Genomic DNA, 27,716 nt, shown 5'->3' with positions numbered 1-27,716 from the left:
GTGTATTTAATATTCTTGCCAAGTACTACATATGGGTATGCATGGTATCCACTTCTTTTAGAAATTAATACACTCACTGTGAATTACTGCTAGAGACTAAAACAAGGTTTTTTTGAGAGAAATTTTTAACAGTAGGCTTGTCTCAGTTTGACTTGATTGATTTTGCCAAGGTTACATTAAGCTTGAGTTTGGTGCAAGCAGTTGCTTTACTGCTCTGAAATGCTTGAAGTCCAACATAACTTACTGAAGAAACAGAACTATTTAAAATAAAGCTAAGGTCATGCAAATGTTGTGTGGAGAACTTGCCTCTAAGTACAGGTAGTACAGAAACTAGTAATCTGTCCACAAGACAGAAACACTGTCCCCTCTCCCCAAATAAAACATAACTAGTAAGGTATCTGTTGAAGTTTGTTAAAGCAAACACTTAAAATAAAGCATTTCTGCTGCTACAGAAAGTTAGTATGATTTTGTTTTATGTCACCCCAATGTAAATACTTTTATTGTTTTTTTTCATATAAAATATCAACATAATTTTGTCTAACATTCAGAGCAGAATATTACACATATAGCTCAAGATGTTGGAAAAAATATTACTACCATAGGATACGATATTTAATTTGGTAAAAGAGATTTTTTTCAAAGGTAAAAAGGTCAGTCAAGAGACATGAGTCACAATCACGCCTTATGGCTTTGATAACTCCTCCTCAACCAAACACAACACAGACTGTACAAAGGTGATAGTTTGTTGGGCATGCATCCAAAAAATACACTTACCTTAATGTAAAGTTAACATTGCAACTATACATTTTCAACAGCTGTAATGTTAACATTAAGATAAACACGCATGGTTAAATTTCTGCTTATGACAAAGTTCTAATCACTATGCAAAAATACCGAAATAAATCTTCAAGGAACCCAAACCCCAGTTATTAATACTTCATGACAAACAGGTCCACTCCCATCTGTAAGGTGGTTTTCTTCTATTATGATAAAAATGAATTAGATGATAGCTACTATTACCCAATTAAAAGGTATTATTATCTCTGCACCAGAATGACCATTCTACTCATCCACAAATTAAAGTGTCGGCTATTGCCACATCTGGAGATGGTGGTACTTACAGTGTTACACATTCTAACTAAACTCCAGGAGAAGAATGCTAAAATGCCTCACTACGCAAACAAGTCAGTCCAATTTGGGACTTCTCTGTTATTTCAGTTCAGGTTAAAAATCTTAAATCATTGAAATGACATATAAGAAATCCTCAGCTAGTAAACAGGAATTTCTCAATAACACATACAAGTGTCAGGACACTGTTAAAGAACAATATGCTAATTTCTTTAATCTGAAAAAGCACAACAAAGTGATCCATGTACGAGAATCTCCATTTCTGGGATGAATAACTATGAGTGGAAAAAAACCCTCTTTGTTTCTGGCAATTCCAGCTTTCAGCACATACAACTGATATGTTAGTCCATTTAACTTTACTATATTTTACAGGAGCTATTTTTAGACATTGCAAAACTAATGGAAGAGCTGAGTCTACATTCCACTCTAATTAAGCCATCATCTTTAGCAGCCAACTATTTTGTACATTATAAATGCAGCAATATATATCAGAGATAATATTAACATCTGTTTTATGAGGCAACAGGCCAAATGGCTAAATACTAAATCCTGGTGAAGGAACCAGATTTTTTTGCTTTCTAGGACTGTGCAACAGCACCTTCAGCACAGCTTAGGGTTTCCCTGGCTTGGTAGCTGAATCTGTTATTACAGGAAAGAGATGTATGTTTGTATTTATACCAAGGAACTATGTCTTCATGCTCCAGAATTGAGAACTCTTTCACAGTAGTTTTGGCTATTATATCTGAAGTTACTTAAGTTCACAGCCTACATTCTAACCAGCTGGAAACGCTGCTCTTATTTTCATCTCCAGCAATAAAAGCAGGATGGAAAAGCCTCCTTAAATCCTCTCCTTATCTTTACAGGTGGTCAGTAGAAAAGATCACTTTCCACTATTGGAAATAAGTAGCGCCACACCCAAAATTCCGCTTGCAGAGATGCGGGCATCTCATTCCATGCCTTTCCAGTAAAAGTTTATGGATGAACACAGAGTTATTTATAGAAGCATTACTTCACATCCCCATTTGTCTGAAACTCTTACAGAGCATCACTCTGTATGCTGTGATACATTAGAATAGCGTTTTTGCAACCCTTCTTTCTCCGACCCTTAAAATTTGGTAGGAAATTTCTTACTGACTCTTAATGTCTATTTTCTATTTAAGAATTCCCTAGGTATTAGAGAAGTCACGAAGAAACAGAAGCCTGTCTTCACCTACAGCATAAGCAAAAAGAACATTTCCCGACTTAACTGCTTTATATGCAATAGCAATGAAAAAGAAGCAGGTGATTTCACTTACTGATTATGTGCCCTCCAAAAAATTCTTAATACATTTACATTACAAAATAAAAATCTGCTTAAAGTTTTGGTTTTAAAAACTTTCTACATTTTCTTGTTTTTTAGGAGCTCTGATCCTCCACTGACCTGCAGTACGGTAATCCAAATCTACTTCTTATGACACAAAATGAACCTCTGACATTTATATGAAGTTGACAGTGAGAAGTGTTGAATAGAAGTCTAGGATTTTAGCTGAAGGATTTCTTAATGCTCATTTAACAAGTTTTACTGTTTCTGTTCAGTCTCAGTACCATCTCCCAAATAAGCTGTTTTCTGTTTTGCATGTGTACAGGTATAGGACTCTCTTCCATCTAGCTCTTGTTACCAGTTTCAGTATCAGCTAAATTGAAAAGGGGAAGCATCAGTTTCCAAATAACCAATGCACCAATGAGACCTGTAACATAACAGAAATAAAGCAGCATAAAACAATAGGTTTTCAACGCATCACGTATAGATGTGCCCATAAAAGTAAATCTTAAAGGATATGCTATAAAACCAAGTTTATATAATAACGGAAAGAAGTTCTCACCTTACAACTGCATTAAACTTGGGGAATGATGTGTTGCCTTTTATACTGCTGAGTATTCAGAAAGCCCACAATGAGGCATACTTGTTAGTGATTTCAATGCCCTTCCTTTTTCAGAGTGGGTAAGATTACACATGCATTCTATGTGTTTTCCAGCACCAATCATGTGAATGGAATCTTGAACATGGTATTTAACCTCTGTTTATCCTATATTGATCCATTGTTTAATATTAAAAGCCTCACTCTATTTTATGGGACATATACACACAGTAGTTTTCACACACACTTACAATTTTAAAAAAACGTTCTAAAAATATTTGTTGCCAATATTCTAGTGTAACTGATTTTGATATGCTCATAACTTTCATGACATTCTTCCTCAAGGCTAAGTTTTCCACTTCATTCCAGTTCAGAAGCATTTTAGTTAGCACCCAGAGAAAAAAACTCTAGTTAGTAAGCAAAACTGTAGCGTGAAAAATATGTTAAACAGAAGTAGAATATTCTGCTTTATTAATAACTAAGAGCTACGAATAATACTCTAGATATGACATTCAGCAAAACCTTCATGAAGGAGTCCTTTAAACTAAAGAAAGAAATTACTGCAGTCAGAAGCTATTTATGGTTGAAGTTTAACCTGTTGCATTCCCAAGAGTATCTACTATGTATTGCTCTATAATGAACTATCTAATCTAAAGCATGTCATCTTTAGGAGACAAAAATACACAAACTAACTTTTCACTGAAAAATACTAGCAGAAAGACTTCTACTCGATCAGAGAGACCAGTATATTCTGACAGAAACTTATATTTTAAGAGGTTGTGGCTATTTCCTAACTGTACTTATTTGAAAGGGGTGGGTGCCTGTGTGTTTTGAGGCTCTCTCAAACATTCTATTAAAGATGTCAAGAGTCACAGGACAAAAATAAAAAGCAGTCTCCATAATAAAAAAAGAAATTAAGCTACACAAAAATAAAGTACAGTCTCAATCTGTCTACACCATCTTCCAAAATAAGATACTATATTTAGCTCAGGCTAGCATCCTCTCAACTGTACGCTTCTCTGACCTCTCTGAGCATTACTGGTTTCTTTTTCATGCTCTTCCCACTGTTCTACCTAGCCAGGACACAACGAACTGGCATAATTATTACAAATCTGGGGTACAGCCAATGCTCCTGCCTAGATACAGGTTCTCCTCTTTTTTTCTGAGGATGCCGGAAACACAACCAGCTCTTCCCTTCTCCTTTTACTAACCCTGAGGTAGGAAATGGCATCTCTGATCATTCCCAGTATGTGTCACCAAAATGCTCATTGCTGCTGATCTGCAGGAATTCCCAGTAGGTGTACTTGACCATGTACTCAGCTTCAAGTATATTCAGTGCGATAAAGAAACACTTAAATACTTCAGGACAGTAGACAGCTTATTTTATAACAGTGGAAAAATTCATAAAGGTAATTAGAAATATCTGACATTTTCAACATATATGGTTAGCAAAGTGCTAAATAAAAATTAGTAAAGGAAATCTGCAGAAAGTATTACATGCTAGATGTAAATCAAGGAGAAAAATAATTCAACTGCATAGTTTAGAAAACGTATGTCAATAAATTCAGAATATGGATGCCTGTAGTTAAGTTTTAAAAATCTATTTACTTGAAGTACTGCATAAACCTTAAATTGACAGTAAATTAATTCAAGTAAATGCAACAGATGGGAAGGCAGACAAATGCTAAAGAAATGAAATGTTACTTTTCAGTCCATAAACCAGTATTGTCTATTATAGAAAGGAAAGAGTTACAAAAATGGGAGACGGCTTGCAGAACTTGCATCTCCCTTGCCTTTCTGCCATACCCGAGGTCATCTGGTTCAAGAATCAAATTGGAGTTAAAGAAACCAATTCCCACATGCACGGCAGCTGCTGCCCTGACTGTGCCACTGAGTTACTCCCACCAAAAAGAAACACTTCAAAAAAGTACACTTTAATATTAGTGCTGGCTGCTAACCTGAAAAATAGATGATGATACTGAATACTACTCTCCGGCAGATCGATGTTGTTTTTCCTCCTGCACTTAAGAAACTTCTAAGGATTTTTTAAAAATCTGTTAGAATTAATTAAAGCTTGAGAATATATTCACTCACTCTCTTGTACAGAATCCTAATACAGGTGAACACCAATTTCTAAAGCTTCTATAATTGCATTTATAAATTTTTATAATCATAAATTGCATTTTGCAATATATTACAACAAAAGGCAAAATTCAAGGAAGGAGTTTGATCCTCAAGGCAAAAATTACCTGCTAATAATGAATGCTACTGAACTGCCATAAATACTAATTTTATTTGAAAAGTGCCCACACAAAATGAAATGGAAAAAAAGTCAGTTTTAGATATTACATTGTGAACTGGCTTATGTGATGAGGAATCATATTTGAACCAATTTCATAAAGGTGAAAAACTGATTACATTTTTCTCCCAACTGACGAATACTTAGTTTGACTCATACTAACTGGTACGAATAAAGAAGTAGAGAACAATTAAAAAACCCTCTGAAATAAATTATTTTGTTCTAATGTTAATGTACCTGTTTTAAATTTCAAAATGTCATGTTTCCACCTCTTCAGGAGAGGAGAGACTGAAGACAAATCCTAGCAACTTGAAGAAAAATCATTAAATAATGGGTTAAATTTCAAGAACAGAATTTAAATAATCTTCCTGAGGATCTCTAATTATACAGATATTATATTTTGCATATGATAACTTTTAACATCCAGTCATTCTCAGCCTAAAACACCAGCTTCATGAGAGTTTATAAATAAGCAATAAACAAACTCAAATATTGAAGAAAACATGCTTCCATTAAAGGAGATTGCCGAGTCCTAAATGGGCAGCAGTTCAAGAATGCTACACTAGTAGTCAGGCATGTACGATTTACAGTACTTTTACTTTTCTACTGCTGCCACTAAGTTTAGAACATGTCCTACAAAAAGGCCTTGCTGATTTTAAAATGTTCTGCAGATCTGTAGTACGCTTACTTTCGTACTTTTCAATACGAGTCTGCGAAACCCTGCCTTGAGTCTGACTCTGCCTTCTATAACCTTTTGCTACAATCTAGCTTACTGTATCCTGGCTCCCCACCCCATTTCGCCCACATAGCTCCCCATGTGCTCTGGACAGGTTATCAGCTGCACACATCCTTACAACTTCAGAGGTTAATAATGTACTTTTGCTTTTAGAAAAGCTGACGCTTCTTTGTCATCATTTGTCTTATAATTTTAGCCTACGCAATTTGAGAATTAGGGAAGAAATAAGCTTGTCATGTTATATGCAGATCTGTCTATAAAGGGAACATCCTCTTAAAATGCATTCCACTTAATTGTTTTGCAAAGTCTTCTTGTATAAATAAACACATGAAGTAGAAGAGCAGCGGACGGTTTTACATATTATGCTTGTAAAAAGCAAAAGGCCACAGAGTCAATTTTCATTCCTCCTCTATTCTCAACAATAGTTTTGGAGGCTTTTGGACTTACGTTACTTAAAAATCCAAGTGATAAGATAATATGCATCACAATGATGAAAGAGCAATATCAATCTCATCTCTTATAACCTAAGTAACATAAACAGTGTAAGTCCTAAAATCTATCATAAATCTTACCATGGAAGAGAAACAAGAAAGGCAGGCAGAAGAACAGAACTTTTCCACTTATCTAAGGACTGGCATAAAGTTTCTTGCCCATATTACACAAACAAAGCCAGTTGTTAGTAGAGAGCTTCGGAACATCTAGAATCACTGAAAACACTCTCCTTGTTTATTTTGAAGATAATCCTTCACCACAACAGCACAAATTTAAAAAAAAAAAAAAACAAAAACCAAAAAACTGTCCCAGATGTCAATGGCATAGCCAAGTTATGAAGGTAACGCACACACACACAGTTTGTCACTGTGTACAAGGGGAAGGAGAAAGAATTGATAATTTTGAAAATTAATTCAATGCCATGAGAACTTGGAAAACATGTAATTACTTTGTTGCCTTAAATTTGTTATTTATGCACCATATTTTCAGGCCTTTTCTCCCCAAATTTGGCTAGACCTCTAAAGCACAGCATCAATCTTGTACACAGTAGTTCAATGTCCTGTAAATGGTGCTTTCATTGATGCTCATGTGACCATTAAGAGGTATTCTGTTATTGCAAACATTCAGCTAATCATTGTTTAGGGTTTTTTTCCTACTAAATATTCAAATTACAATATTCAGATCAGTTATTGATCTACTCAATAACTTAGAAATGTATTAACGCCAAACTGTAGTATTCCACACTCTTTGTTATCTTTATGGACAGTAATTTTATATTATTATTTGCACAGTATGTTGCCTTCACTCCAAAATTCGATCCCATCCGTTTCAATTGTATACTCACTTTTTCTTTCACTTAAGTTAGAGAAACAGCAAAAAGACTCAAGATTTTTCAAAACTATTCCTTGCCTTGAGCATGTAAAAGGTTTAACAGCAACTTCTGAAAGCCAGCAAATAAAGTTGTGGTTATACCCCCACATTTGCCTAGTACTGCTGCAAAACCTTAAGGCTGTTCTTACCTTCAACAAACTAAATGAAACTACATCTTCCACCCGATGCATGTAGTCCCAAACAATTCTATTTTCAATGCCTTTTCAAACAGGTTTTTACTGATGCATACAGCATATTGTGAGACCTTCTGCTTGAAGAATGCGAAGCTAGAAAAGAATTGTTGTAGACAGTGCATGAACTGTTTGCTACCTCTGTATCCATCTGCAGCAGAACTGGACTCTTTTCACAGTCCCTAGCTCAAATTCACATATATGAGAGTAAATCTCAGCCTGTAATCTGATAAACATTTGACTGCATAAACCAGCATTGCAGGCAAAAAAAAGCGCTCTAAAGAACCAGCTGTTCTGTCCTCCCCTAACAGTTTGTTCCTGCCCAAGACCATTTGCTGATATATATATATGCCCGTACAAACCTTTATCTGGCCACACAGTGAACTGGATTCACACAGTGAACCTGATCTGACTGAAAACTAATTTAGGGGGAAAGCCTCCACCAAAACAAAACTACCAACAAAATCTGTTCACCATCTAGCTGTCTGTGTAAATGCAAAGCAACACAACATGGCACATGCTCATTTTCAGCAGTGGTACCAGCTGACAAAGTCTGACACTTCCTTTGAACAACAGTCTCAAGTCTGCACAGGCAAAGCTTCCAGTTCCAGCACACAGTACGGTCAAAGAACCAACGAGAACTTTTCCATCCTAAATTTATGTCACAGACTGGCCTTGCGACTTAGCAATCTGCAACAAAAAACCCAAACTGAATATATGTTTTGACAGTTTGCAAAAATATTTATGTTAAAGTTCCTAAGTTCATAAGCAAACTATAGTGCCACTGAGAGACTAAACCATATCATTAATATTATTTCCTGTTTAATTATAGCCAGTTTGTGTTTGGGACTTTTAAAAAAAAAAAAAATAAAAAAACAAACTTTTAATCATCAGTTCTCAACTTCTCCTCAAAAGTTACATGAAGTTTATATATGAAAAAAAGTTTTTATATATATATACACATAAATATATAATTTCAGAACAGCTATGTACCACAATTATTTGCAAGTATTATTTCTAAATCAGGTAAATAACAATTACACTTACTATCAGTTCTTATTCCTTTTACTAGTCTATTTATTGCAATAGTCCCACAAATGTGAGTACACAGAAGGATGTTACATAAGTATTTATGAATTTAATGTACAGGTATTTTATTTTTAAATTTCATAAAGAAATTGTACATGATAGAGATGTTTAAGTGCTTTGAGTATTAACTTTTTACAAGCTAACAGAAAAAGTATATCAGCCTTTACATCCAAGAGTTGAGCAATATTCTCCGGGTTTAAGGCCCAGTGCTAATTCCCAGAAAACTGCTACTGTTGCTGTAATCCACATGAGAAGTTGTTCTTTCTGACCTGATCTGCTCTGCAAGTGTTTCTATCAAACTAACAGACAGAGCCTCACATTATTCCTGTGATTTATCTCAGAACTTTGATACAATCTATTAGCACCTTGGTATTGCAGACTTAATTATGCCTTCTCCTGGCTTTAGATCTGCCACCTATTGTATTTTGTGGCACCCTAATAACATTGTGGAAAGTCAGTGGAAAGCTGTCCCCTTGGTTCCTCTCAACAAAAATAGCACTGGTTCTGCCGCTTTCATTTTCAGATTAACATGTTCATGTGTTTAATGGAAACTTAAAATGTACGAGCCCTGCTACCATGTTGCAGGATAGAAAATGTTTGAAAAACTTCAACAGAAAAAACAGTTTGCTTCATCACGGGACTACCATACCTAACACTACAGATATGAAACAGGTATTATAGGCCTTTGATTCAAGCTCTCTGATCTGCACTTATTTAGAAAACAAGTCAGAAATTCTCTATCATTTAAAAACCAATACATCTCCAGTGAAGAAAATAAGACTTAAAGAAATCCACAGGAACTGGAGGCAGAAAAAGCTAACTAATTTAGTCATGTCTGCATTAAGGTTTTTACCAACATAGCCCAGTTTTCGCAATTTTCATAATGGGCCAGAGTAAACCCTCCCTGGGTCCTGGCACATATCAACGTTTCTTCATGACACAAAAAAGAACAGAAAAAATCCACATATATTAACCTTTCACAGCCCAGCCTGGCCCTTCTCAGTCAATCATTTCTTATTTGGTACCTCATACCTATCTATACATCTATAATAAAATAACAAAGGCCTTTAGTACAGATGCAGTTGTCTTAGCAAAATACACTTATGCTAATATTCCTTTTTTTTCCATGGCTGCCTAGCAGAAGCAACAAACTACACTGATGAGAGCACAGTTCGGCCATCATGGTGCCCCACTCCAGAAGTGCTCTGTACACCACTCTAGCAGCCAACAGGACCCACAGCCAAGGCAGGTATAATGCTGACACACAGTATAGGAAACTGCATCTATATCTACTATCAAGAAAAATAGAAGGTGTGGCCTACTCTTAAAAAACAGTCAGATCCTCACTACCCACAGCTGGTGGTCCCACAACTGAACCATAGTAACTCATCACATGAACTCTCTCAACTCACCCTATTTGTGAAGTTAACTGCACCAGCATGAAGAGCTAGATTTCAGCCGCCTCTATTTCACACAGTACAAGAACAGCAGAGTTCCCAGCACAGCAGGTCCATGTAGCTGAACATAAGCCTGCAACTGCACACCACTATCCTGTTCATATTAGTGTCTGCTCACCACAGAACTGAGCCATATCCTCCTCACCAGCTGCCAGAAGCTTCACCGGCAAAGTTGATGAATGCCGCAAAACTGCATTAATTGGTCAGACAGTCACAGAACTCCTGAAGGTTCAGGAAAGCACCCCACAAAGCACCACGAGAAAACCCACAGAGCAGAACTCTGCTCCATAGGATGCGTGTCCAGACTGTCATGCAAGTAGTTCAGTTCCCTGGTGAGCTGTCACACAGTAAGTAATCAGTAACTGTAAAATGGCAGTAACAAAAAAGGTGTGAACTTGTGTCAGTGTGACATAATTGTATTGCTGCAGTTCAAATAAACAAACTAATCGGATGTAATGTTACTGTAAGGACAGGCCCAAAGCATTTTGTTAACTAATGGCACTACTAGTTTCTGTTTCGATGTAGTACTTCCAAATCATATCTCAAAGTAACAGAAGTTATGGATCGGATTCTATAACGTAAGTCTCATTTCTTTAAAAACAAAATGCCCCCCACCCCCAAACACTGGCTATTTTGTTTGTGCCAGGAATTGCAGACCAAGCATTAATAATTAAAGCTTCAAAGTACCATACAAATGCCTTGTCCATGCTACAGAACAATATCTCATGAGAGATGCTTCAGCTCAGTCCGTTCCTGAACCCATTCGCTTACTGGATCCATGTAGAGAAAACAAAACAAACAAAAAGCCTACCACCAACTAATTTGTACCAGTTGTACAATTCATTTCTAGAAAAAGCAAAACCAAAAAGCAGACTGAGACCCTTGCGCTGCATATAATGCACCGCAAGGCTTTGTTACTCTGAATCTAAGTAGAGGCCATGTCATGTCTTAGTCTCTAATTCAGCAAAGCACTGAGACATTGATGAAGAGATTCTTAATCCCACCGTTAAGCCCTTAAACCACCATTTCCCAACCTAAAGGGCGTATTTATCTAGCTATTCTACAACAGATTTTAGGTTACATTGTAATGAATGACCATTCACAATGTATAAAGCTCTTCTAGCAGAGCTTTTACATATACTGTAACTACATATACTTTTCTACTAGCCATCACTAATTATTTATCTTGAGTTAAAATAACAGATCTGGGTCTTAGAAAGACATCTGCTCTGATAAAGAAAATTCGGTCAAATGTATACAAGTCTACATCATATATAAGTTCCTATGTTAACAGGCAGACTGACAGAATTCAGAAGACGGAAAAAAACCCAAAACAAAATAAAACCAATACTCCCACCCATGCACTTACCTAAAGGTATTTTAAGGACTGTTTATGTTCCACTGAGAACAGGATGTATATTTTACTAATACAAGTTTTGAACAGCGTAGTGTTTAAAGAGTAATATATATCCACAAATGGAAAAAAACTGAAGTGCTTCCCTAAATCTACTAGTTCTGGAAGCGTTTGTAGGGACCTGAGAAGTCCCAAGCAGCTGTACACACATTTTCATGTCTAAACTGCAGTAGACTAGTTCAAGATATTTTCACTTGAATGTGACATTATCTTGTTCTGAAGAAACAAGAGTAATTCAAAATTATTTGAGGCTAATCTGTCCTAGCTGAACAGTATTTGAAGGCAGTCTTACTGCTGAGTGTTCAGCCTAATTACAATGTCTGTTCAAAACAGATTAATTAGGTTACTTGTACCTTTTTAAGGTGTCCTTGGGCACTTGACCACAGCTAATAATAAATACCCAGTATTTTTATCTCTAAAAAAGCAAGCATCATTACCTCTATTCTAAAGATGAGGAAACTGAGACATGAGTAAGCAAAGTCATCTGCCTAATGTCACCTAGCTGAGAGCAGAGCAGCCGGGAATGAAAGGCAGGTCTTCAGAGTCCTGCCTAGTAGTTTAATCCAACGCAGCAACGTACAAGTGCCTAATTTTATATACAAGACATAGCTGTGCAATGTAAGACTCAGCTGTCCAATTTATATCATGCCGACTAATAAAATACTAACAAAATGAGCATTTTCCAATCATATTCATTTTATGAATATTCTTGTCCCAGATATGAAACAGAAAAATGTAACAAACTAAAAACTATACCGGATGTGCCATCGTGTAAGCATAATTTACATATATTTCAGTTGTGGTACCGTTCATCATTACTTAAAAAAAAAAAAAGAAGTTACCAATAGCCGTTAAGCACAATTCTGCCATGAAATTTATTCTTCAAGTACAGCATCTTAGCAAATTAGATGACTAGGGATTCCATTCAAACAAAACATCAATTAAAAAATCCCTTTATTCTTACCAATACAGAAATAATGCCCCATCCCTGGAAGTGTTCCAGACCAGAATGGATGGGGCTTTGAGCAACCTTGTCTAGTGGGAGGTGTCCCTGCCCATGGCAGGGGGGTTGGGAACTAGATGATCTTTAAGGTACTTTCCAACTCTAACCATTCTACAATAAAGACATTTTTGCCAATATTTTGTAATTTTAGAAATACGTATTATGTCTGAGTTTGAAAAACGCTTTCCAGGTAGAGCCTTTAACCCTTCCATTTCAAGCAAATGAGGGTCTGTTACATACTTATTTACTTTAGGGCAGAGCACAAATTTTCTATCTTGACCTATCTATTTCATTTAAGCAAATAAACCCAAGTAATATACTGTTTTTTCTCTGGAGTTAAACAGGTATTTTTTTGGAAGAACAATTCTGAGTGAACGAAAAATTTTAAAAATAAATCCTGTAAGATTAACGAGACAAGTCTAAAGTTGAAAACATTTACATTACTGTCTAGAAAAGAAGTGGTAGAGAACACCTAGAAGTACGAAAGCTTCATTTAAATACTTTAAGTAATAATTTCTGTTTCCCCCAGCCATATTGATTTACTATGCTGACATCTATCACCACTACAAAGAAAGCGTACATCTTTGGAAATACACACTACCTCACAAAACCTTTTTTTTTTTTAAAAAAAGACCTTTTTTCATATAAAACTTAAAAGATTTTATTTCATGGATGCCTTATTTAGCAGCCTATAGCACCCTAAGTTAAAGATTAATTTTACGAGGAAACAGAGTTGTCACTTCCACCAGGAAGCAAAGAGTTAAAGGCTGTGCAATTAACCTGAAAGCAAGCACTGGGGAGGCTAGTTTACCTGCTGGACAAAGTTCTAAAAGGATGCAAAGCCCAGAGAAGGAACAGCAGAATTTTGGAAGGAAAGGCAATGTCAGCAATACTGGTTCTTACCCAAGCTCCTTCCCCCTCCTAAAAAAGAACCTGTACTGGAGATAAAAGGAGGTAAAAAGGTAAGCTGGCTTTATGTAATCTTTCAATCTTTGGTAACCAGATAATTTTGCTGGTGAAGCTACTAAACAGAACAAACTAAAAAGAGGATTTGTTTACTGCCAAGTTTATTGCATACTGTGCATTTGCTAACTACTGAGGAACCAGTGTTGCATTTTTCACCTTGAACAAAGTTACGTGAAAACTTGCTTAGAAGCAAGATATGCTTTCCACATCCTATTAACCATCTGTGAAATGTTTAAAGGAAGATATAGAAGATTGGAGAAAATATTTTGTAGAAAAAGCAGGACAGAAACATCCAGTGGCTAACAGAGGTTTTTAAGAAACTGCTCTACCAGATACGGAGTACTTTTTTAAAATATAAAACTGTCATTGTGAGAAGTGTGGCCTATTTAAGGCCTGTGTAATTAAACCCAGTACACTTTGAAACAAGTACATATACCACATCTATGTTTTACCACTTTCTTCTTAGCAGTTACTTATTTTGCCCTTTTGTTTTTCATATTTTCTCAGAACCCATTTCACATCCTGTTAGTCAGTAGTTGTTGAAGTTTGCCAATCTTCGTATCAGGAGAGTTCAATTGATTCGTGACTACTGATCCACTCTTAATCCAAACCTAAGAGTTAACTACTTATAGCACACTGGAGTACGCAGGGCTCCCATAACCAAGTGCATGCAGAACATATGACACGAATAAGCTATGTACTATATTGATCACTGGACAGCAGGATCAAGTTTGGGATTAACACTGGGTTTAGCTTGTTTTCAGTAGGTTTTCATTAATATTAGCAAAACATCTAAACTACACATCGTTCATGATCTAGATCAACCCAACTACGTGACACCTTCAACCTTTCCTGTAGCCCTGCATTCTACAACTTCCTCATCTTTCTGGGCAAGACTGCAATACTCAAGTAAAAGACCATTTCACATATAAGCACTTTTTAAGTTAGAGCTCTGTAGATTGAGGAAGTTTCCTCCTGAAGAAACATGAGTGAAATGGCGTATCTCACACTTTACTGTAGTTCCCTTTATTTCGGGAACATGCCACTAAACTTTTATGCACAGATACATGAAGAGTCATTTGTTTTGAAGAATTACCAAGAAAAATTGTACTGATGCCTTCATATTTCACTGTTAATACATGCCATTGCAAACAAAACACCGCCTTTACAGTGGTTCTTCCTGATATGGAAGTTCCTCTTAAAAATACCCAAAAGTTAGCGGTTTACAAATCTTAAACCCTACTGGGATTTCCACGTTAACTTTGTAACCTTTCTGTTTTGCCCAAAGAACTGTATTTATTGATACAGAAGTTACCACATACAATGGAAGAGGCAGTGCAACAAAAGGATCTAATCCATCCTGGGGCTTGATTTGTTTGTTTGTTTTAAATTACTATCACTGTCAGTCTCATCTTCCCAGAAAAAAAAATTTAAATAAAACCAACCCTCCCCACCCCCAACAACAAAAAGTCCCCCCAAAGAAAAAAATCCATTCATTTCTGTTTAAATTAATCCGAACCCCAACCTCAGTACTTCTATAGAAATTCTGCTCCCATTTAGCTTACCTGTAATGCTACCATAGTACTTATTCACACAGCTCACCACTTCAAACAGGTTTACCAGCTTATATATCACCGTATCAAGTTTGTATTAACATAGCGATTCTTCCTAGACACTTATGAGCCACTGATTAAAGTTCAGCATTTTAGATGGATTCTTAGCCTTCAGCCATCTCATGTGCTACAACACTAAATAGACTGCTACATCTCTGTTGTGCCTTCTTTTCCTTTGTTACACAAGTGAGCACATTGCTAATGTTTAAAGTTACAGGAGAATTTAACAGCATTTAGGAAATAAAATTTCTCCTTTTTAAAGCATGCCTTTCCAATTTCCATTTGAGCACTAAATTCAATGCTTTCCATTTATGGACTTCTTACTTTGGCTAATTGTCCAACTAATAAATTCAGAGACACATTCTTTGTCTGGTAAACCATAACAACTTGCATAGATTTAGCGGTGTATATTTAAAAATTTTTTTTTTAAAAAAAAGAAGCAAGCTTTCTTCTGGACAAGGAAGTGGAAGAGCTAGCAGGTTGAGCTGACATTTAAAGATAAGGGCGCAAAAGTGAAGCTCCCGAATTGCATCTAACCCTGCCGCTGACAAGCGGAAAAGCAACAGTTGCACAGGCAACCAAAAGTGGTCAAACTACAGAGATGGAAACAACCAACTCTTGAGTTTTCAGGACGTTTTACAGTGTTGGGGGGGTTGTTTGGGGATTGTTTTTTTGTTTGGGCTTTTTTTTTTTTTCATAGTGACAAGAACCCTTGCCGTGTGACAAATAACGTTGATCGGACCATTTTCTCCTCTCCACAGTCTCCGAGCTCAAGGCCTACATAAAGGAAGCTGCTCCGACTCCTGCGCGGTGCAAGGCACAGGGGGAAGAGCTTTTCGCTTGACCCTGAGGCGGGCGGTGAGGCGGCCACCGGCAGCCCCTCCGACCGCGGCCCTGCCCGGGGCGGCAGCGGGTGGGGCGGGGGGCAGCGCTACCAGCCACCGCAGCGGCTCCAGCGGGAGCGGGCAGCCTCCGCGCTGGCGGAAGGCGCTCCCCGGCCGGCGGGGCCGCGGCCGGGGCGGGGGGGCGCGGCCCGGGGCAGGCCCCGCCGGAGGGACGCGGCCGCTGGGCGCGGGGGGAAGGACGGAGCCGAGAGCAGACAAAAGCGGGTCGCGGCCGGCAGCGGGGTGGGGCCGTGACCGGGCGGCGGCGCCTCCGCTCCCGGGGGAGAGCGGCGGGAAGAGGCCTGGGGTGGGCACGGGCTTCCGCCGCCTCTCCGGCCGGGCCGCGGGGTGGGCTGGGCGCCCCGCGCCGAGCGGCGGGCAGGGGGCGGCGGGGCGCGGCGGGGCCGGCGGCAGCTCCATCCTCCCCGCCAAGGAAGGGAGCGGAGCTGGGCTGGGGCGGCGCCCGGAGGGACGCCGCCGCTTACCTGGAGCTCGGTGAAGAGGATCTCCCTCTCGGCCGCGTTGGACGCCATTGCGCTGGGGTTTGAAGTCCGCACCTGGACGCTGCTGCTGCTGCCGCCGCCGCCGGCGGGGAGGGGAGCGAGGGAGGCGGGTCCGGGGCCGGGACTAAGGGCGCATCGGGGGCGGGGGGAGCGCTCCGTGCTCAGGCAGGCAGGGGGACGCGGGAGGGGCCGCCGCCGGCCCCCACTCCTCTCATGGGGGTCGCGCCGGGCGCTGGGGCGCGGTGCGGTGCGGTGCCCGCCGGGCGGCGGTGCGCTCCCCCCGCCCTGGCGCAGCGCTGGGCCCTGGCAGCACTCGGCGGCTGCTGCTGCTGCTCCTGAGGCCGCCGCTGATGTCGCACCATTTGGCTGTCACCCTGTCGCAAAAGCCTCGGCTGCTTTGCGGCTCCCCGGCGCACGTGACGGGGGGTGGGTGTGTGTGGGGAGGAAGAGCGGGCTCACCGCAGGCGGCCGGCAGCCCGCCCCCACCCCCCCCCGTGGGCAGAGCGGTGCGAGGCGTGGCGCGCGGGCTGGGCGCGGGGCCGTCGCGCGCCTCGGTTCCCTTCAGTTCCCCTCAGCGCCCCCCTCGGTTTCCTCAGCTCTCGCCCCCGCTCCCCTCGGCCCCCTCGGTCCCCTCGCCGCCTTCCTCCCGCTTCCCTGATGGCGCTTCCCCCTTCTTGTAAAGCTCCAGCGCTGGGAGTCCCGTCGTTTCCCCCTGTGGTGGTTGGGGAGGGGAGAGGAGGGTGTGTGGCACATCCCTGGTGTCGGGGGTTGCTGGAGTTCGGGCTCCGCCAGGCCCAGGAGACGGGTAAAGCCTTCTGGCCGTATTTTAGCAAAAGCAGCTAGCTCAGGAAGGAGAGGTCTCAAGCACCCGGAGAGAGGGCAGCCACCTGCCGCCCTGGGGATCCGGAGCAGTGGCCCGGGAGGTTGTGGTGAGTGGGGGCTGTAAATGCCATTCTTCTTAGTTTAAAGGGCTAAACATGTGTACGTGGGGTGCTTGGTGAGTTTGGTGGGGGTTGGCACTTCAGTTAGTCTGCAGAGCAATAAGCTTCAAAGCCAGTTTGAGTGCCTGGAAGGAAATGGTTTCTCTTCCCTCCTGGCAGCATGTGACACTAGCATTTATTCTCCGTTTCCTGCCTGTGTCGGTTGGTTTTTTTCACCTGTCTATAAACACGTACTATCTGTTGGCTAGTCTATACACACGTGCATTCTCATTCCACCTTAGTATTGGATGTTTCGTTGAGCTAATTGAACTCATGCAAAACTCTGCATGGAAGCAATTAAAATTGTTTTTTATCTGTGCAGTTTGTGTCAAGCTCATATAGCTGAAACATTTTTTGACAGATTCATCTTCATTCAAGCATTAGCATTTATTCTCTTTATGCTACTGCATCTCTATGACTACAGGCCAACAAGTTAAGTTTTGGAGGTTTGGGTATTTTGTGTTTGGGGTTTTTTTTGTTTGGTTGGGTTTGGGGTTTGTTTTGGTTTGTTTGGTTTTGTTTGGGTTTTTTTTTTTTTTTTTTTTTTTTTTTGGGAAAAATGGAATGGGAGAAGTAAACATTAAATTACCACTACTATTCATAGCAAATTTGAAACACTTTAAGTGTTCTTATACTTCCATTGTTGAGCACCAAACAAACCAGACAATCTGAAGTACTGTCTGTGATGCAGTACAAAAGAAGTTTATGGACAAATTCACGCAGTTAATTTCACATAAAAGAAATATTAAGATAGTTCTACAGTAACAATGCACATCTTTACAGAAATTTTTGAGGTATACACGTTCTGTGGTGAAAGTAAATTCTTCAAATGCCGTCATTTTATTTTTTTTTAACCTACTGTGCAATTTTAAACTACCTGAAGAATGTTAACTTTGGAGGTCATGTAGGTCACTTTTCTGAGTCTGGGCATCAGGTAAACATCTTTGTGGTATCAAGAGCCGCAAGGTACGTAAGTCATACCTTAGATAGTTATAAAGAATGAGAATTTCAGAAATCATTCATATGACTCAATTGTGAAAAAGGCTGTATGAGGGAATCCTAGTTATTCCTCACCAGACTTCTTGGCTCAATTTTTCCCATAGCCAAAGTTTCATGTTATCCAGCAAAATTTGTGCTAGCACAGCTTTGCATCAGTTGAATGAAGTAGTCTGAGTTTAGCAGTCACATGTCAAAAGGCATGAATTGGCTTTACTTGTGGAGCATGGGACATGTGGAAGAAGGTGAGGGCAGGAGGGCACAGACAAACATTTGTAGAATAATTTCCCATTTTGAGCATGATAGAATGATGCCAAACTGTATTTAAAATTCATTTGAACTGTTTTTGAGAAAGATATTTAAGGGTGCATAGAAGTAATCAGAAATGGCTGGATTACTGTGGCTTAGTGACTTTGTATACTTGTCAGCATGTACGTGGTCCATTACTGCGGCTCATCTACTAGCCTCCTCCCATTGCAAAGGAGGAGTCATCAATGTGCTAGCATGTATATTTTATAAGGTGTGGTCTGAGGGAAACACAGATTGTGCCCCAAAGAAAATTCATAGATGTATGAGTGGGCGTCAACAAAGTTAGCAAAGATTTGAGATTCTAAAACAGGCAGCTGACTTTAGTTCATGCTTAACCTAGCCTGCCCATTGAGTGTAGCCTAAAACATGTTGTTATCCCTGTCAAGGCAGGGCCTATAAGCTTTTTCGTATTCCCGATGTTATTTACACAACTTGGAAGGACAAAGTCCTAGATTCTTTGATAGAAGTGCAGTGGTACAGGAATCAAAAGACGAACAGGTTTGAAAAAACAACATTATCTTAGCTAGATCTCTGATACTTAACCATTCTTCCTCTAGAGTCCACAAAAGCACAGTGCTGCACAACCGTAGCTCTACGTTTAAGTACTGTGACAGTGAATTACTGAGCAAGAGAGAACATTCTGAGTGAGTCCCAAAATAGAAGGCAGTTAAGTACGTAAGTCCAAGAATTTAGTATTATATGGAATCTTGAGTTCAGCCCGTGCCTTAAAATATCTGAATGCTATTTCTTCAGCCATTGCTCTGTTAGCTCATTCCCTACACTCAATTATCATGTTAGAAAAACAAACTGAATGAAAGGAATGTCAATACCATTGGCTAATGCCTTTAATTATTTCATTTCTTCAGGTTGTGTTATTCAAGTCTTTTTCCCAAAGACCTGGAAAACTAAATAGCTGAGACGTACAGTGTTCCAGGTGGTGCAAAGCACAACTTGTGAACCCTTGAGCATAGTAGAGAGCTCTTTAGAAAATATCCAGGATACTGTAAGCAAAATCTAGGGTATTTTTTAGACTAGGTCTAACTAGTCCTATGTATCATCTAAGGGAGAGCCTGCCTTTGCTTGGTGATGCATGTAGAAATGAGGATTGAGGACATGTGAAGAACACCGGACAGGTGTTAATTATTATATTCCTATACTTACTACTCAAAAGACTCTACCAAGAAAAATTAAGTTTTTATTTAAGCTTCTGGTTAATCTTGCCTGTTTAATTTAGTGGTGTATTTTAGAGGGATAACCACATAGAGACATGCTTGGGTATGGGCTAAGTGAAATTCTCAGGAAGGAAGAAATTAGATACCTTTCTACATGCACTGTTAGTAGGTGAGTGGGGGCTGAACAATAGTAGGCCAGTCCATCACGTTTTTAGGCACAGAACAAGGTCTAGGAATTAGTGACCTTTTTGGTGGGGTGGGGTAAAGATTAGTTAATTTTGCAAGTAATATTGCGATTTGTGAAAGGAAATCCTCTCTGCCTCCTCCCCCCCTAATATTCATGGTTCTAGTCTACTTTAGGATAGCATTTTCTTTAATTTCTTTTGCTTTGGAATAAAGACAAGTATGTAAAAGAAATGTAGTCCCCAAATTAGTTTAAAAAAAAAAAAAAAAGGCAAAACCCCACAACAGATTTCTAATAATATAGCCATTTGTTCTTCCTGACTTCTAGACGTGGCAGTGTTACTCTTGTGTTCCCATAGTTGTCCTTCTAGGTTGGATCCTCTGAAAACCTTATGAAAGCCTGGAGCAATCGGGCACAGGAAAAATGAGATGAGAGAATGTGTGCGTCTTTGCCGTCTTTGTTTGTTTACTTCAGCCTGGAGATGTTCAAAAATAGTATATTAATGAAGACTAGTACTTTTCATCTTCTTGTTTTGCTTCTCAAGTCATTGTGGGAATAGGAGAAAGTTTTGTTTTAAAGAACTTCAAATAATACGTCTTGCAATAGATTTAGAGAGAAATGTAACTAGATCAGGTTAAACTATGCAATAAAAAAGAAATTAATATAATAATCTTTTTTTTTTTTTTAGACCAGCAACTTGCTGGTGTTTATTAAAGAAAATGCCAACAGGGAGAAAAAAAAATTCAAGGGTGTGGATAATTTTAATGTGTTTAGCTTGAGAATCTTGTTTCCTTTCTTGAAAACTCACTACTTCTGTAGTATTTCTTAGAAGTTAATCACCTGCCTTTCACTCAGATTTCTTAAAGGGAATTCCATGTAAGAAAAGGCTCCTGAGAGAAGGCATGAGAGCTCTCAGAGGTGCCTACTGATGTGCCACTGACAGTGAAGAGGACAAGATGATGACATGTTATAAGCAGAAAACTAAAATGAATATGTAAGTTTATTTAGCTCTTGTGGTGCTTGCAAATTTTGCATATTCTTAAACTATTCCTTTATTACTCTTTTAATTACAAAGCTATCTTACAACTTTTGAGTGGATTACTGTGATATAATCATAACCATGCTAGCAGTTGTTGCACACTTTCTAGTTAAAATTTGTCTTCTGTGTTTACATAGTATTACCCAGGGCTAGATGTAGGCATTATTATCACTGAGCCAAGTAGGCAGATGCTATGAGGGCTGGAGTGCAACAAACTTGTTTTATTAATTCTGGACCCTGTGAAGGCTTGCAGGCAGTGAGAAACGAATGCTTCAGGGGAAGGAGGTTTATTCCCGTTATTACCTCCTGTTCTTCTTTTCCCTCCTTCTGTTACGAGGGAAAAATCTGCCTTATTCCAGTTAATGTCACTGGAACTCTGTGGAGAGGAAGTGCCCTACCTGTGCAGAACCACCTGTAAGATCAGACCTCATTTCTTTAAAGGAGATCAACTTGGATTATTTGAAGTAATAGCAAAATGCTTTATGCCTTTACATTAAGGCTATGATCCTACAAGTGGATCAACATGATGGATCTTTACACCTATGCTAAGTCCTGGTGATTCTAATTAAACTTGATTATAGGATCAAGCTTAACATACTCGGTGTTGTTTCTGCAATGAGCTCTGCACAGATGGGCTCTTGTGCTTTCATTGAATCCACTGAAGTGCATTCAAGGTGCGGTGAATTCAAGGGCCTGGTGCAGCATTGGTAACATCTAGGCCTTATTTTCTAAGAACACAGACGAGATCAGTACAAGCAAGGTAACTGTACTGTTGCATAATTTCTGGTCTCATTGCTTTATTTCTGTCAGTTGCAGGCACATTAGTTCAAATGGTGGCTGATCTAAAGTACCTTAGTTCATTACAAAAACAAGGCAAGATGCATTCAAGAGTGATTCAAGATATGTTATCCTGTTAGGAGAAGACTGACTTTCTGAAGAAATGTAGGTGTCTGTGACTTAAAGTTGCTATGAATAGACATTAGAAAATCAGGGCTTTGGAGATAATTGAAGGATTTTCACATGCAGCTTTAGGGTGTGCAGCTTTCCATGATTATAGGAAAATCGAATTCCTAAAAAAGGCTTTGCAAATACAAAACAAACAGTTTGAGAGCCACAACATAGCTGAAGTCCTAGTCTGCATTTGGAGGAAGGGGAAATGTATGGCAAAGGATGAGTCAGACACGGTCATCCCCTGAGAAATCTCTTCTAAGTCAGAGATCCGTGCTTGAAAGGCTGCTGCAGGGTTGTCTCTGTTGTGTGCTTCTAAGGTGGGATTTGAGATGCCTTTGGAAAGTCTGTTGCTGCCAGCAATACCAGACTGCAGATTTGCTTGCAGCTCCCACAGGGTGTGCAAAAGGCAGGAGGTTGTGTCTGTTCTCCTCTGCATCATGGTACAGACAGACTGGTCTCACCCTGCATTGTGGAAGTTCATGTGTGTGACTGGTGAACTTTTGGTTGTCCCCAACCAATTTTAATTTGCTGTTTTGAAATCTACAGCAAAGACTGACAGAAACAGGAACTAAGTCCTTTGCCTGAAAACATGTACAGCTGCAGTGCCACGTCTGGTGATGTAGCGCCCATTCATCAAAGTTTTCTTTAGCTCTAATACGTTTCTGGACATTTTAAACAACTATGCCAAATGATCCTGAAACAGACTTCATCAGACTCTCAGTCTTAGATGGTAATGATTTTTGGTCATGATTAACGTGATGGCTTTTTTTCTCTCCATGTCTTTATCTCCTCTCAGAGACAGTAGCCTGCCTGTGTAACTCTGTCAGGGATTGAAGTCCTAAGTAGTTATTAACTTGTACTTAGTATGCAATGTCTCCAAATTAAAAGGGCAGATCTATCTTCATCTAATGAACACTTAAAACAAGAGAGTTACCAGGCAGGTTTATAGCTAGCTCTAATTGCATTCTCCTTGCTCTGCTGGGACTGACATCCCCAGGAGAGAGGAGAGCTTAAGAACTTTCAGAGAAAATGACAATTGAGTCAAACAATATCAAGAGAGACATTAAAAAAATGTTAATGCTGATACCAAATATGTTACTGCTTCCCCTTCTGTCTTCCTTCTCTTTACTCCCTGTCTTCTCCCGCTCCTTATTCTTTTATTCTCATGCTATGGCAAGCAAACTTGCTCTCATGTAATTTAGTACAGCTTCGCATTGCTTTGATTCATGTTCTACTGCTTTTGAACCCTGTGGTTCAGAGATGGCTTGTTACAGTGTCTTCTACTTGATATACTGTTGTTTAAGTGTGAGGAAGTAAGAATACTATCTCTTTTTTTTTTCCTTCTTTTTTTCTTTTTTCTTTCTGATTCCCCCCCTGCTTTGAGTTGGATGGTTATAATAGGGGTGAGCAGGGAAGTTAATCACACACATTCTGTTTGGGATACCTTTTAAACTATCTGTAACTGAAACTGGCTCATGTTGCCTGAAAATGCACACAATGTAGAAAGAGATGAAATTTCTATACTGGAGAGCAGTTGCAAAGATAATTGTGGAGTGGCTCTTCTGACTGAAAAGTGAAATGATTAGCTATCTGAAAGAGCAACAACAATTGAATTCTTGTGCTTCTCTTAATTTGCTTAGACACATAGATGCCAGTGGATTATATTTTTAATAGTGTAGTGCATTTTCTTGTAAAAATTTATTCTTATGGTTTAGCCTGTTCTTATGTTACAGAACAAACACTGGATATCTAAAGGACTAAGCTGAATCAATTTGGGTTATGTAGCTTCGAAGTACCTTGAAATGCATTCGCTGAAATCCCACACTGTCAGTGTGGCCTTGAATTTGGACCATTTACTATAATCATGTAATGAAATATTCTAATAGAAATTTAAAGCACTTTCAAGTTGGTGTGCTGCCTAGCAGGTAGTTTGTAATTAGTGGACTTTTTTTCTTCTTTGTAAGAAAAATGAGGCTAGAAGCTACTGAAGAACATGTGGAAAAATGTTTTGGAGCCTTGATCTGTTTTCTGTATCTATGCTGTCAAGGAGCAGTCAGCCAGAGGCAAACACTAAGGTGGAGGTAATGGAGGAGAGGGCTGAAGTGTACTGCATCGATATTTGAAACGTGATAACCTGGATTTTCTTTACATTCGTTTAACTCATTGCTTGCTGCAATGTTGACATGTCAGCTTTAATGAAGGCAGCTTTTACACAAGTGTTAGAAATGTCTCTAACTGATGGAATCCCTTATTCAGTGTGCTCTCGTTCTTTCCCTCTTGACTGGTTCCTTGCTTTCTTCTGTCTGTTCCCTACACGTACCACACGCTCCATTACTGGAAGTAGTGCAGTGATGGAGCAAAGCGTGAAAATAAAGTGTAATAACTTTACAATAAAATAAATTTTTAATTATTAAAAATTATTAAAATATATAAAATATATAAATATATTTTAATAAATATATAAATATTTATATATTTATATATATAAATTTATATTTATATATAATATAAATTTATATATATTATAAATTTTATATATAAATATAAATATAATATTTATATTATATATAAATATAAATATAAATATTATATATATCATAAAATATATATAATATATATAAATTTATATATATAAAAATATAAATATAATATAAATATTATATATAATATAAAATAATATATATAAAATAAAAATAAATAAATAAAATATATAAAATATATAAAATATATAAAAATTATTAAAAAAAAATAAACTTTACAATAAAAATAAAATAATAAGGTTTACCCTTCTCCTGTCCTATATTCTTTCTCTGCATCCTGAGATCCATCTAGTAGGCCAATCTTGAATTGCAACGTCCTTAAAGACTATTTGATTGAGGTAGGAGAGCTTAGTTTAATTGGACCTGATCTGAATGTGGTCATAATAATGATGGGGACGTATCAATGATATGTTCTCAGTATCTTTGGAACCATGGCCAAATTCTATAGGGCTGAAGTACATAATCACCATTAGAGTTGCCTAAGCAGCCTAGTGTTTATTCTTTTATTAATCATGATAGATAGTAGTAACAATTATTAGAAGAAAACACTGCATCTAGACATTAAAAGCATGCATTTTCACTGTGGACCTAAGCACAACAGTAAATCCAGTTGTTATTTACACCTGCTATGCAGGTAGAAGTTGATTTAACATTGGAAAAGTGAAATAATAGGCAGGGTAGTAAAATTGTATACTGTATTATGAGGCATGCAGACTTTAGATACAGCAGCCAGTGTATTATAACTTGTTTTCATAACATTTAGATTATCAAATCATGCTTCAAAAATATGAATATTTCATAAGCATAATGCATCAGAAGTAATTTAAAAGAAAAAGGTGAAGCTGAGGTCGTTTGGGGGTTGCCATTCGCAGGCTGTCCTTAGCTCTGTTTATTGCTTACCCTTTTCCCAGCAAATCCAGTATTTAAGAAGGATTGTAAGACCCATGTAATCATTGAGGATTTACTTCCTTTAGTGCCTCAGAGCTGCATTCAGCAACAACACTGTTTTATTTGTTTTTTAAGCATACATCTCACCTTTATAAGGTACAGGTGGATGTTACCAGGAAGTTTTTTAGGTAACTTCAAGCAACAATTTATAGTTGTTATTAACATTTGAAATTTAGGTAGACATATATTCAATTTTTGGTTTTGCATTGACAGAAGGCACTGTAGTTCTACAGGGATCTTAGATACAACTGATGTAAATTGGGACACTGGCTAATGAGGTCGAGTCTTTTTCACATGTGCCAGTACAAAATCTTCTTAATTCTCAGTTTTGTTATTAAAATATAGAAGAATTTTAAATATATAATAGCTAGGCTAAGGTTCAGGGTAGACTTAAGGCTTCTAGTTTGGAATAATCTTTGCTGGCAAAAAGTTCTGGTGTCTGTCGTGAATAGAGAGCATAATACTCTGATAAACTGCTTAATATTTCTTAATGCTTAGTGTTTCTGAAAATTATGTGGCATAGATTAGTGGATAAATGAAATTAATAATTTAACTGAGGTGCTTTAGAATTGTAGTTTACTTCACACTCTTTCCAGTCTTTGCTGTAATACAGGTAAAATATGGAAACATTTGTGTTTATTCGTATGCAACTTTCTTCTTACTTGCATAATCTGCAAGGACTTGTATTTCTAAGTGTCCTTAGCACAAAAAGAAAAAAAATAATAAATTTGGTAATGGGAAAACTGTATTAGTGAAAGATCTGAAACTTCAAGAGGATTTTCTTTATAAATGGAAATTTTAATATTAAATTGCTCCATCTAGTGGCAAACTGCTAAACCTGATAATTTTCCTTTAGTGATTATTATCCTTTAGTAATTATTATTCCTCTTAAGAATTTAAGACTGAATTCTTCTTCTTTTCCGTGGGAAGTCCTCTGCCAAGGGAACTCCACGTGTGAAAAGGTACAAACCTTGATTTTCCTTCCAGGTAGTTCCGAGGATTTTTACGGTTTACTTCAATGGAAGCTAGGTTTATATGTGTCTAAGTGTCTGAACTGCTTTTGAGAACTTGGTGTCAGTGCCTTAATACCTTTGGATTGAGTTCTCATTGGGGCTGGGAGAGAAAATGGGGATGCTGGATTGCATAAATTATTAATATAATGAAGATGAAGTCTCTGATTCTTTGGCAAAGAGTTAAAATGCACAAGTGAATCATGTAATAAGTACAGCATACTGAGATGCATCTTATGTTCTAATGTGAGATAAATTTCTCTTGTACGTTGTTTCATTCAAACATTGGTTAATATTGATACCATTGATTGGTATTGATACTGTAATTTTCATAACAATGAACTAATCTAATGTTTTGTCAACGTCAATATATTTTGCAAGCAATTGGAATTCTTATGCCGATCAAGGCAAAAACCCCTGCGTTTCCCAGTCATAGGAAAACAGTGAGAAAATTCAAAAGGAAAAAGTTCAGGAAAGGTTTAATCCAGGCATCTCTGTTGCTTTCTTCCTTTGTGCACCTTGAAAAGACACATTCTCACACAAAAGAAGGGAGCTCTTGAGGAGACTTGCATGTTTCCCTCTGCCCGCTGCTGTGATCCCTTGTGCAGCTGCCTTTAAAGGGAACTCATGTGCTTAAGAATGCAAGCTCATAGAACAATGAATCAGTTTCGGGGTGGTTGCGTGCTATTGTTTTTCTCTTTCTGAATGGAGCCTAAAACTGCACAGCCAGCAGCTGAAGCCCTGTAGAGAAACAAAGATATTTAAAAATGAAAAGCAAGGAAAAGAACCAAAATAGTTTAAAACAAAATTTTAAGTATTACATTAAAAAAAAAAAAAAGGCTGTTCATGAGAATGTAACAGCTGCACTGGACTTGCTGACTCCCTGTCCTTTACTTTTGTCATTCATTTTTCAGTTTCGGTTAATCTGCTACATAAGTAATTTATACACCTTTAATTTCCTCGTAGATTAATTTTCACTTTTCAGTCCATGTCTGAATATTCCTTTTATATTAAGAAACTGCGCTGTAACACTAGAAGAGTTGT

General features: G+C 38.4%; 1 protein-coding gene and 1 long non-coding RNA gene across 8 annotated transcripts in view; one reads left to right on the top strand and one right to left on the bottom strand.

Annotated features, from left to right (window-relative positions):
* The window catches only part of PKN2 (protein kinase N2), a 60,147-nt gene extending 43,237 nt beyond the window's left edge, over positions 1-16,910 (bottom strand). For all 3 annotated transcript variants that reach the window (XR_010072342.1, XR_010072343.1, XM_063344886.1), the window contains exon 1: positions 16,526-16,910. Coding sequence is in view for 1 of the 3 variants with exons in the window: in XM_063344886.1 (XP_063200956.1) it covers positions 16,526-16,573 (48 nt within the window). In the remaining 2 variants the exon portion in view is untranslated. The remainder of the gene's footprint in view (positions 1-16,525) is intronic.
* A 148-nt stretch (positions 16,911-17,058) lies between these two features.
* Positions 17,059-27,716, top strand: part of LOC134519509 (uncharacterized) — a 480,646-nt gene continuing 469,988 nt past the window's right edge. For all 5 annotated transcript variants that reach the window (XR_010072240.1, XR_010072242.1, XR_010072241.1 and 2 more), the window contains exon 1: positions 17,059-17,472. This is a non-coding gene — a long non-coding RNA (uncharacterized LOC134519509). The remainder of the gene's footprint in view (positions 17,473-27,716) is intronic.

The sequence above is a fragment of the Chroicocephalus ridibundus genome, chromosome 8, assembly GCF_963924245.1.
Source record: "Chroicocephalus ridibundus chromosome 8, bChrRid1.1, whole genome shotgun sequence".
Lineage (NCBI taxonomy): Eukaryota > Metazoa > Chordata > Aves > Charadriiformes > Laridae > Chroicocephalus > Chroicocephalus ridibundus.
Note: the sequence above shows the minus strand (reverse complement) of the source record. Positions and strands in the feature narration are given on the sequence as shown.